The sequence below is a fragment of the Gallinula chloropus genome (genome assembly GCF_964237585.1).
Source record: "Gallinula chloropus genome assembly, chromosome: 18".
NCBI lineage: Eukaryota > Metazoa > Chordata > Aves > Gruiformes > Rallidae > Gallinula > Gallinula chloropus.
Genome location: NC_140103.1, coordinates 5,302,723 through 5,313,884, shown reverse-complemented (window position 1 = coordinate 5,313,884; position 11,162 = coordinate 5,302,723). Strand labels below are relative to the sequence as shown.

Below are 11,162 nucleotides of genomic sequence, written 5' to 3'. Positions count from 1 at the left end.
ATGGGCTCACTGGTGGCCAAGCTCCTTCTGCCCACCATCAGCTCCTTGGTCTTCCTCCCCACCATCAGCATCGCAGCCAAGCGGCGCTTCCACATGGAAGCCATGGTCTACTTCTTCACCATGTTCTTCGTGGCGGTAAGATGTCCCTGTACCCCTACCTGCATGTCCCACCCCCCCAGATACCCCCCTGTGTCAGGTCTCCATTGGGAAGGGTAGCTGGATCTCACCCAACAGCAGCAAGCACAACCCCCAGAATATCAATTTTGAGTTATTTCCCACCACGCACGGTGCTGAGGAGCTGGTTCTGCAGTTTAGGGTGTCCTGAGGGGTGGCCTTCCATTGATTTAGTGGTGTTTCATGGTGGTGAGGTTAGGGAGAGGGCCTGGGTGCGAGGCAAATGGATTGATACGCAGTGTTTCAGAGCTGGTTTTCCCCTTTTGTTTCACAGCTGGTAAGTGGCCATGCTGAATTTGGGGTTTAAATTGTATCCAGAGCCTCTTGCTTTGCCTCTGTCGTTCTAACCAAAAGCACGTAGCCGAATTATATTGATTTTGCAATCGCTTAACTGGTGATGGGAGCAGCGCTGGAGTCAGGGGAGTTTCTGCACTGGGAAAGGAAAGACTTAAACATCCTGCTGAGCAATCAAGAAAAACAGTTATTAACCCTCCACCCTGGCAGAGGGGTTGGAGAGTGTGTGTAGCACCCGGGAAAATCACCCTGCCTTCCCTTGCGTGGGAAGAGTGAGAGCACAAAGTCAGTTCTCTGTGTATATAGGAAATAATTCCTATCTCTGCTCCTGGCAGTAAGCTGCCTGTGCTCTGTATCACTGCTGAGTGCCCACGGGCTGAGCACCTAGAGCAGCATTCCCACTGGAAAAACCTCCTTTTCAACCCCACAGCAATGCCCTTCTGAAGAGCACGAAGGAATCAGCCCATCAACCCATTTACTTCTCCCCACTTATCTCAAGGCACCTCACGAGGGTTGTCACATCTCTTGTACAGAGGCAGAGAAACTGAGGCAGGGAGTAGATAAAGGACCTTCCTGGTGTGAAAAGCTCCAGGCTCTGAACCAAGCCAGTCTCTCCCTCCTCAGCCTCCAATTAAAGCACAATGGAGGGGGGAGAAATCCTGCCAGTTCCATAAAACCTCCAGTACTCGTTAATAGAAAAGTCCCAACCGAGCCCCGCTGCTCCACCCCCCCTTCACCCCCCCCAGCTCCCCAGGGAAGCCAGACATCTACGATTTCACTTCGCACCGGTCCTGTGTCTGCTCCACCTCCCCGAGAAGTCAATAGGAAAATTGGCCCGTGTTTCGACGGGAGGCGGAACAGGTCCTCACCGAAGAGACTGAAGAGGCAAAACTCTCTGTGCGTGGGGAAGGGAAGGAAGGCAGCTGCCAGCGTGATCGGGGGTGTAGGAAGGGCAGCAGCTGCTGCTGTTGCCTTTCTTGTAGCATCCCACTCCTCCCCCAGGAAAGCTCATCCGAGCAGTGAAAGCCTATGTCCATCGCTGGCCAGAAATGCTCTCTTCATCTTCCACCCTTCCTTCCCTCCGTCTCCGGACTCTCCAAACCCAACCTCAAGCAGAGAAAAGAATTGCAGCCGTGGTGCAATCTTTTCTAGAAACGGCAGCCAGCCAAAGGACTCGCAGCAATTCCCATTATAAAATAGTATCAGCATCCCTGCTGGGCCGTGGCAGCGAGGATTGTTCCAAGGGCATCCTGCCGAGCGGCGAAGGGGCTTCTCCAGAAACTGTGAAGCACGCTGGTGCTACTGCTAGCAAACTCACAGGGAGGAAAAGGCAAACACTGGGAGCCTTCCTCTGATGGCACTGGAAGTTTTCTCTTGGCTTGGTTTGCATTTATGTTGCACGACAGTGGGGTGTTGGGGTTTTGTTTTTGCAAATAACCTAATCAATGAGCTAACAGGCAGGAACCAGCCGCTTTTAAGGGAATGCACTAATGAGTGAATTCCCCAGTATTCAGGCTCTGGGCATATAAACCCTGTTTAGCCTGGACAGTGACCTGGCATCTATACACATTTCATCAGGACGCTCATTCTGAGTTGTTTTACAAGAGTCTTTCGCAATCAGAACTGTAACCTCAGCGTCCTCCTCCTGCTGGAAAGGACGTCCCCGCGGCTCGGCTCGAAGCAGCTTGGTCATCACATTGCAAATTCTGGCACAGACCAAGAGGCAAACCAAGGCTCATGCACAAATGGTTTGTACTAGGAGAGAAGAATGCTGATTCTTAAGAAATTTGCAGTCAGGAACACTGACATTATATCTCAGATATATTCATTACTGCTTATCAGGGACCCTGGTGTGTTTGAGACTGTTCTGTTCCCGCCCGGCCATCCTTTCAACAGCCATGCAAAAGCTGTTTCAACCCAGTTGCTTAGAGCCTTTACTGGTCTATGGGTAAGGAACTGGTTTTCTAATGCTTTCTTCTTTTCTTTTTAAGTAGTTTTACCATGTATGTGATGGCCCCGGCTTATCAGTGCTGTGCTTCATGCGCTATGATATCCTGGAGTACTTCAGCATCTATGGAACTGCGCTGTCCATCTGGGTGTCCCTGATGGGTAAGCACCAATCTCCTGTGGTTCCTACCAAACACCGACGTCTGCAAGTCAGGCAGGGTCTGTGGGCATTGTTGGTGGGATGGTTAGTGGGCATGGACCCCAGAAAGGCTGTTGCCTTAGTGGTGCTGCTGGCAAGACTTAGCTCCGAGATGGGATGCCCCGTCCCTGGGGGTGTCCAAGGCCAGGTTGGATGGGGACCTGGGCAACCTTGTGTAGCTCCAGGCCTGGAGGTTGGTGGCCCTGCCTGTGGCAGGGGGGTTGGAACTCTGTGATCCTTGGTGTCCCTTCCAACCCAGACCAGTCTGGGATTCTATGATTCCTTTTACAGAAGTCAGCCTAGGGTTTAATCCATTTTTATCTTGTTCATGCCTTGGAAAGCCATTGCTCTCGATGGGGTCCAGACACACATGAAAACTGGCCTGAGTGGTGGTGGCTGGAGAAGTTTTGCTCTTGGAGATGATAAACAGAGCTCTGGCGCCGGGTGTTTGTGTTAGGTCGTGTGCTCCTCTGCCTTCACCAGCCCCAGTGCGTGTCCTTACGACAGCAGCATTGTCTATTCCAAATTGGCAAGCGACACACACAGCCTTGTGCTTTTAGTTCAAGGCAGGACAGAACTTTGTGAGGGCTCCATTTGGAAACTCATCACCAGAGAACCTCCTGTTTCTCCTCATTTTCCCCATACTCAGTCCATCAGCTTGTCCTGTCCCAACTTGGGGGCACTGAGAAAAGCAGAATCTGCCACCTGGCAGCATGCAGGTCAGAAGAAATGTATCTTCTTAAGTTATCAAAAGCCTAGTCTGGGCTGAAGGGAATACAAGATCTGCTTAGTAAAGGCAGAAATATATTTTGCTTCCCTTCTTTTATTTAAAATCCTGACCCTATAACTCAGTTTTCCTTTTCCCACACTCCCTTCACTCTCTTTATTCCTAATTTTGTCCCATGTTTGCCACTGAGACAAGGCATAATAGAAATGAGGAAAAACATCTGTCAGAACTAAGGGTGAAAACCTCAAACCTATCATTTTCCCATTTTGTCAACACATTTTGTGGAAGGACAGGAGTGTTTCTGACAGAAAAGAGCAGGGTAAGGTGGGAGATGAGGGCACAGCCACTTTCCAACAGCCCAGGTTTCACTCAGCAGATTCAGACCATCCCTAGTAGCCTCCTGCCCAGCCAGGCAGGGTCTCCACTCCTCCTGATGCTGAGCTGGGGTCACCACGCTGATGTGCAGCCCCCCAGTCTCCCCTAGGACTTTCCCCTCTGCTCCTCAGGGGCCCAGGGATGGTACAGGACCTCTGTCCAGGCTGGAAGGGGCTCCTGCAGCATCCCCTCCACCGGGTGCAGGTCCATCCTCTGCTGAGCCATGCAGGCAGCAGCATCACCCTTCCAGGGCAAGCAATGAGATAAATCTTCCACACAGGAAAAAGATTCGTGGGGGAAAAATTAACCATAGAAGTGGCTCTGTTGGTCCTAGGCATGAGCCCCAGGGTGGGCTCCATGTCTATGTCCCTCCCTGTCCATGGCACTGCAGTGCTCTCCCTGCTCAGCTAGAAAAGGCAACAAGGCAAATCAACTCCAAAGGGCATTTTCAATAGATAACAGCAGTGTCAGGGTAGGTCAGAGCCAGTCCAGACACTTTGGCTCCTCACAGCAAAACTCCACTCGATTGCTTCATTACTGCATTAAAAACCTTGCAAAAAAAACCCCCCAAAACTAAAAAAAACCCCAAACAAACCCAGGACTACGATGTTTAAAATATTGACCCGCAGGGAAACAACAGAGATTAAAATGTGGACATTATCCCTTCGCCAAACTCCCTATAAAACCATGATCCAAGGACATGGAAGGTGTGGTGACTGAAGCCCAGGGAAGCCTCTCGCTGTGGCTTGTAAAGCCCAAGCACACATGTGCGGACACAGACCCTCAGGCACGCTTCCCGGAATGCAAATCCAGGACAGCCATAACACAGCTGTGCGAGCTGGAAAAGCATGGAGCCCACTGGGATCCATAACTTTTATCAGTTATTACCCCATTCTGTGCTAAACAAAAGCCTCTAATAATTTACTCGCACTGGCGACTTCCAGCTTGCAAACCTCAGGCAGGTGCCGGCACAGCCAGGCAGCCCAGTCCCCATCGCACTGGTCCTACTGGGGAGGGGTGATGGAGGCTGCAGCAGGGATGAGCCAGCGAGTTTGGAAGGATTGGAGGGGTAGGATGAACCCAAGAGGCAATTGCAGGCTCACCACGTGTGAGTGTCTTTGCAATCCCCTCCAAGTTCTGCACTGAGGCAGGAAATATGGGTGGGAAATCTCCTTTACCTCCCCCGCACAACATGAGACCTCTGAAGTCAGCTCCTAGACCTACCACTCAGATGCCTTGGGATGGTTCGCTTTGTCCCCTGTGTGCCTCAGTTTCCCCAGATACGAGGCATAAGACCAGGATGCAATGCTGAGGTGTCCAAGGGCAGGAGGGACAGACCCAAGTAAGGCTTTAAGGGGGCAGTCAAGGATGGGAGGGGGCGACCTGATGCTTTCTGTGCTCGGTGTCACGCAGCCCTGGCAGAGTTTGATGAGCCAAAGAGATCAACCTTCATCATGTTCGGCGTCCTCACCATCGCTGTGAGAATCTACCACGACCGCTGGGGCTACGGCGTCTACTCAGGACCCATCGGGACAGCTGTCCTGGTGATAACAGTGAAATGGGTACGTAGGGAACAGCACCGTGCTGGGGTTTGGCTGGATACTCATGGCAGGGAAGGGGCTGAGCCCTGCATGGAGAGGGCTGACCTGTGCCAGTGGTTTCCTCCTTGAGGTCCAGCTCTCGCAGCTGGTTAAGCAGCGCTCCTCCTTCAAGCCAGGCAGCGAGCAGGCAGACAGCAAGCAGCCTTGCTGATAAACGCCAGATTCAATCAGCCTGAGCAATCTACCACATCTCCCATCCCTGCGTTTCTAATCAGGAGGAACATATTTATGGAGTTTTTTTATGGCTACTCAGATGCAGAGGGGTCTGGTAAACTGCCCCGCAGCCAGTGGAAGATGTGTGTAAAAGGCAGTGATAAAGTGGGAAGGAATCTGGCTGTAGTCTGCCTGAACCTGTCTGGGATGGTCGGGTACCGCGCTGCAGCCTGTGCCTGCTCACAGCAGATGCTGTGGACCCAGTATGGTGGTGGAGCCTCTGGCAGGAGCGGGAATGGAGGAGGATTCAGTGGTGGGATAAAAATCACAGGAAGATGCCACCAAGCATCATGGAAACAGCATGATGCAAGTCCCAGTTGTACACTGTCCCTAAGTCCCATCTAACTACCCAGCCAGCAGCTAAAAGCCACGATGAGAGGGGATGGGCGAAGAGGGGACCAAGGCCAGGACCACCCTGCATCACCCAGCCTGCGGATGTGCTGTCCCAGAGACTCGGTGTGCAATGGCACATGCTCCCTGAGCTGGGTTTGGGGCTGAAGATTAAGAAAGCAGCATTATGATGAGGACTGGAGCGGGAGGACCTGCTGCAGCTTGCAGGCAGAGGTGCTTCCCACAGACAGGCAGCCTGGGGGAGCCGATCTGTGGGCTTTGCACCATTTTATTTCAGCATTCACAGGAGCTTCTGGAGACGGAGCAGAGAGCTAAGTCTGGGTGATTACACTTGGTAAGCTTTCTCTTTCCTTCCAGCTACAAAAGATGAAAGAGAAGAAGGGGCTGTATCCAGACAAAAGTGTCTACACCCAACAGATCGGTCCTGGCTTCTGTTTCGGGGCATTAGCACTGATGCTGAGGTTCTTCTTTGAGGTACCTGTTGCATGCTCAATCACCCTGACTTTACAAGGTGTAAAGGACATTACCAAGATAGCAGACCTCCCCCTTCACACGGCTGGGCTGCATCCAGCCTTGGACAAACCCCAGCTCAGGTGTGTGGTTGGTGTGCCGGGCTCTGGCGGCAGGGCTGAGGGTCTCTCCCTGCTCATCCCCATCCCCGTGCCCATTAAACGCACTGTGGGGAGGGACAGATGTGGCAGTGATGTGCAGGGTGGGGCTTGCTCTCTTCTCCTCCCATTGAGTTGCAAGGACACCAACCACGCTTTCCTCAGCCATACATGGTCTCCACAATGGTTTTGTCGAGCATGAACAGGGTGTTTTTGGAAACCGGGCACGGGTGACTTAAGGACACCTCACGGAGCCGCGGCAGGGACTGGATACGACCCAGGCATGACCGGCTCCAAAACTGGTTCACGCCAAAGAAAAGACTCTCAGTTGACTCCCAGGGGCACTCCATCTCATGTTTATAACCTTTTTTCTCTTGCCCCTGGCCAGTCCACCCATCCTGGGCAACAGGGTCCATCTGTCCCACGCGGGGAAGGCGCTAACCCCCCGACACAGCTGCCGGTCATGCCTGCGCTCAGCCCCGTCGTTACGGCTGCTCTGTGCTTTGGGAGCTGCTAGATACAACCTCACAGCCATCCCCAAGGATTATTTTTCAAAGCATTTAGTAATTGCAAATTCTAGCAGAACATAAAAATGTCACTTAGCGAAAACCACCTCCCCCCCCCCACCCCAGCCCCACACCCCGGCCTCGCCGCCGCGTCCTTTGCGGGGTAATGAAACACTTCATTCAAGAATTGGGAAATGTGCAAATTGGAATGTGTTAAATCCACTTTGCTGCTTTGCTTTTTTTTTTTTTTTTTTAAGGCTGGAAATCCTTTCTTCTCTGACAGCTAAAATAGGCAGAAACCTCAGGAATATTATTATTACTATTATTATTATTATTATTTTCCTTCGGGCTACTTGCACAAACCTAATGTTTCGCACCTAAGGCAGAGCCCCCACACCATCCCCTCCCCAGCACCACTGGTCCCTTGACCCCAGCAGGTCTTGCTAACACTCTCCTAACGCTCTCCCTGCTTGCAGGAGTGGGATTACACCTACGTGCACAGCTTCTACCACTGCGCCTTGGCCATGGCCTTCGTCCTGCTGCTGCCCAAGGAGAACAAGAAAGCAGGAAGTGCTGGGACCCCTGCCAAGCTCGACTGCTCCACGCTTTGCTGCTGTGTCTGAGCCCCCTGGGTGAGCAGGGCACTTGCTTCTCTGCTCCTGGGGTGATGGAGGGGTGCAACCAAAAGCTTTCTCCTCTGGGATACTGGCATTTTCCCACCAGTGATATGCAGGACCTTCTTCCTTAGAAAGTCTTTACCTCTCCAGCATCAGCCCTAGCAGAGGTTGCACTTCCAGTCTGCTGTGCACCCATACTTCTCCCCAGGGAAGCACTTGTATGGGTAGTGACCCTGTCCTGGAAGACCCTGTCCTGGGAGACCCTTGTGCTCTCGGGCCATGTCCCCACTCAGGCTGTCCCTGGAGGACCCGAGTCGTCCCCATGTGCCAGCTTACCCGGCCTGAGCACTAGGGGCTTCTTTTGTCACACCCAATTAACAGAACTTGTATTTCTGTGAGATAGCTCCTATTTTATTTATGCATTCTCTTGGTGTAAATAATCCATGCTAACAAAGATTTTGCAAGTGTGTGATGCCATCAATTTCTTAAGCGGCCCAAGAGACTTCCCAGCTCAGCTCCGCTCAGCCGAGGGCAGATGCCAGCCCCAAAGCAGAACTGCAGGCACAGCCACCCCCTCCCTTTGCCCACAGCTCACCCTCTCCCCCCACAAGGCCTGGGGGGAGTCAACATTGGGCACTCTGTCCATGCAGCCCTGCACGGGTGGCGCAGGCAGCAGGTGCGCTCGCAGAGAGCCGCATTGGGATGGAAAGTACATGGAAAATTAGAGGCGGAGAAAAAGAAGCTCCTGGAGGGAGAGGGAGGGCTGTAAGCCTATAACATCTCCTCTAACAGACTATTTACTATAGCAGAAGTGTATGATTTATTTAGACTGTCTGGGAAAAACGCCAAGACTATATGTCATGGACAATTAGAGCGGTATTGATATACAGTGATGTCCACAGAAAGCCCACATTAAGCCTGGGTTCCTCTGGAAGAGAAATCCACCCCGGTCATTCATCAGAGCAACTTCCTGCGATGGGGCAACAACCAAAACTGAACGAGCTTCCAACAAAAATATAAATGAATTATGAACCCCTGAGCATCCAAGAGTCACTGGCAAGCAGTGGCACAGCTGATGCAGCTGCACGCAGAGGCAGCACTAGCAAAGAGTTTTCAAAGGGTTCATCAGCACCTAAACCAACCAGGGCTTTTTCAGCATCCAGCCCTCAGCCCCCCAGGATGTTTTGCAAGATGCTCTCAGGGTTTGCGTGCCACGCTTTCCCCCGTTGCTTGCACACTGCTGGAGTGCTTTGCCATGTGAGGACTGCACAGGGCATCCCCAAAAAAACCAATCCAAGGGCTCTGCGTCCTAACTGAGAGCTGAGAGCAAGAAGTGCCTCAGCACTGTGTGCAAGAGCTGGCTCTGGGGGTGTGCAAAAACTCAACACTGACCCTCCCCAGGTCCCTGACCAGCCACGCCGAACACCTCTGTCCCTCTGCACACCCATTGCTGCCTGTTGCAGAGGCAGTCTGATCCTCCCCAGCCCACCCCACTCATTTTGCAACTGTTCAGCCCCCCCGGGCTGCAGTGACACACATAACTCTGCAGTGAGCCTCAGGAGCTCATGGGCAGCTCACGGGCATGGGGAGAGCCTGGTGCTGGGAGGGCGCAGGAGGAGAGGCACTGGGTAACTGTGATGCCTTGCCATGGCTGAGCAGGAGGGAAGAAGGTTGGCAAAGCCCAAGCAAACACAGAGGGCATGCTAGCCAAGGTCCAGCTGAGTAAATGAAAGCTCCTGCTCCCACCTGCCATGTCTCCAGGTGTTATACCAAAAATAAACCCCAAATAATGTATTGCACACAGTAAAATCCCAGACAAGGTTTTCCTTTTGCCCCTCTTCCCACTGATGCACCCAGGTACTGCTCTGACTGCATAAACCATCCTACCTTTAGCACCTAGTGTAGGACCAGCACCCACCTTTTGGGCTGAAACACAGACGAGCATGTCCCCAGGGTCCCTACTACAGCATCACTGGTGACAGCACCCACTGAAGCAGGACCAGGCACCCCAACACCAGGGCAGGAGATGCATGGGCTGAATTCGCTATCGCCTGGGCAGGATATCCCCTGCAATACAAATGCAAGGAAATATTATAAACATTTACAGCAACATAGACAAAACAGTCTCTTGTAACCTTTTAGCGCTGCCGAGAGCTTTGCCTGTAAGAGCTCTTGAGCCCCTGCCAAAAATTCTTGCTGTTTTCATAAGAGTAGGTGTTTTCGTCTAAGGTGCAGTCTGAGTGCTGTGACCTTTGTCATGTCTGCTACTGAAATTTCCTGCTTCTCTGTTATTCTCTTCTTGGGTAAGACGATATGAAACCCAAAACTTTTATTGCCCCTTTTAAAGCGTCTTTATAGCTCCCCGTCTACTTCATATACTGTCTTATTCTCGAACGCTGGGATATTACTTATGGGATCCGGGCTTGATGCTGCAAAAGGCATTTGGGTTTCACAAAGCCCAAACCGCCTGGGCTTTTTTAAGATCAGCCAGGGGGGGAAGAGAATAAAAAAAAAAGAAAGAAAAAAGGGGAAAAAAAAAAAGGAATGAGAGGGGAGGGACCCGGCTTTCCGCTCCCGAGGCATCGGCATCTGCTACCAGCACAGTGGCTGAGAGCAGCAACAAGGGCGGGCAGGAGCCTGCCAGCCGCCCTTCTGCTCTGCGATGCTTCCCCAGGCATAAAATCCCTTTTGCTTTGTGTCTGGGCTGCAGCAGCAGCATGGGGTGCCTGCTGGCCCCCAAGGCCGGCATCTCACAGCCTCTCTTCCTGTGCCTCCATTCCCTGCCAGCTCTGCCCCAGAGCCAGCAGCTCAGATGTGGTCAGACCCTGCAGCCGGTGCCGAATCCGGTGCTGGTGCTGAGGACAGCCCAGCCCTGCTCGGTGCAGTCCCACACACCCAACTTACCCGCTCGGTTATGGCGTTGGGATGAACCACATGAAGGATGCTCATTGCCAGGCGAGGGCTGATGCCAAGCCACAGCACCCAGACACCGACAGCCAGGCATGGGTGTGGAGGCTCTGTGCTCCCATGCCACCCCTCAGGCTGCAGGGCATCACCTCCACTGCACACAGACACCGCAGCAGCAGGGATGCCCCAGGATATCTCTCATCTCTGTGTGCTCCCAGCATCCCCACGGGATCCCACCCATGCTGGGGAACACAGCCAGGGCTGGCGCTGGGCTGCAGCCCCACGTGGGGTCTTGCAGCAGGCGCAGGGGCAGCAATGGGGCTTCAGGGCAGCGTGGCTGAACCATCCCCTCCAGGAAACACACATTCCCCCACGCTCACCTACAGCTGGGCCAGGACGAGAGGGGAATTAGGACCTACTCCCACTCGAGGGGAGGCTTCCAGAGATGTCTAGTCAGGCTTGGTGCCAGCTAATCTTCCAGGCAAACTTTATCCAGATCCCTTTGGCTGAAGAAAGAGAAAAACTAGCCAGACCCAAACATAAAAGCCTGGTTTCTGCTGCCAGCTGTATGGGGCACTCCAGAGAATGTCTTATCACCATGTGATTTTGAAAGACCACTTCAGGTTTTTTTCCACATGCTGCT

At 52.8% G+C, this 11,162-nt stretch overlaps 1 protein-coding gene across 1 annotated transcript; it reads left to right on the top strand.

Annotated features, from left to right (window-relative positions):
* On the top strand, positions 1 to 7,618 carry MYMK (myomaker, myoblast fusion factor; the record flags this gene model as incomplete). Its single annotated transcript, XM_084272705.1, has 5 exons — positions 1 to 135; positions 2,463 to 2,577; positions 5,130 to 5,278; positions 6,239 to 6,355; positions 7,472 to 7,618. The coding sequence occupies 5 exons, from the start codon at positions 1 to 3 to the stop codon at positions 7,616 to 7,618; spliced, it is 663 nt and encodes a 220-aa protein (XP_084128831.1).
* Between the last annotated feature and the right edge of the window lie 3,544 nt (positions 7,619 to 11,162).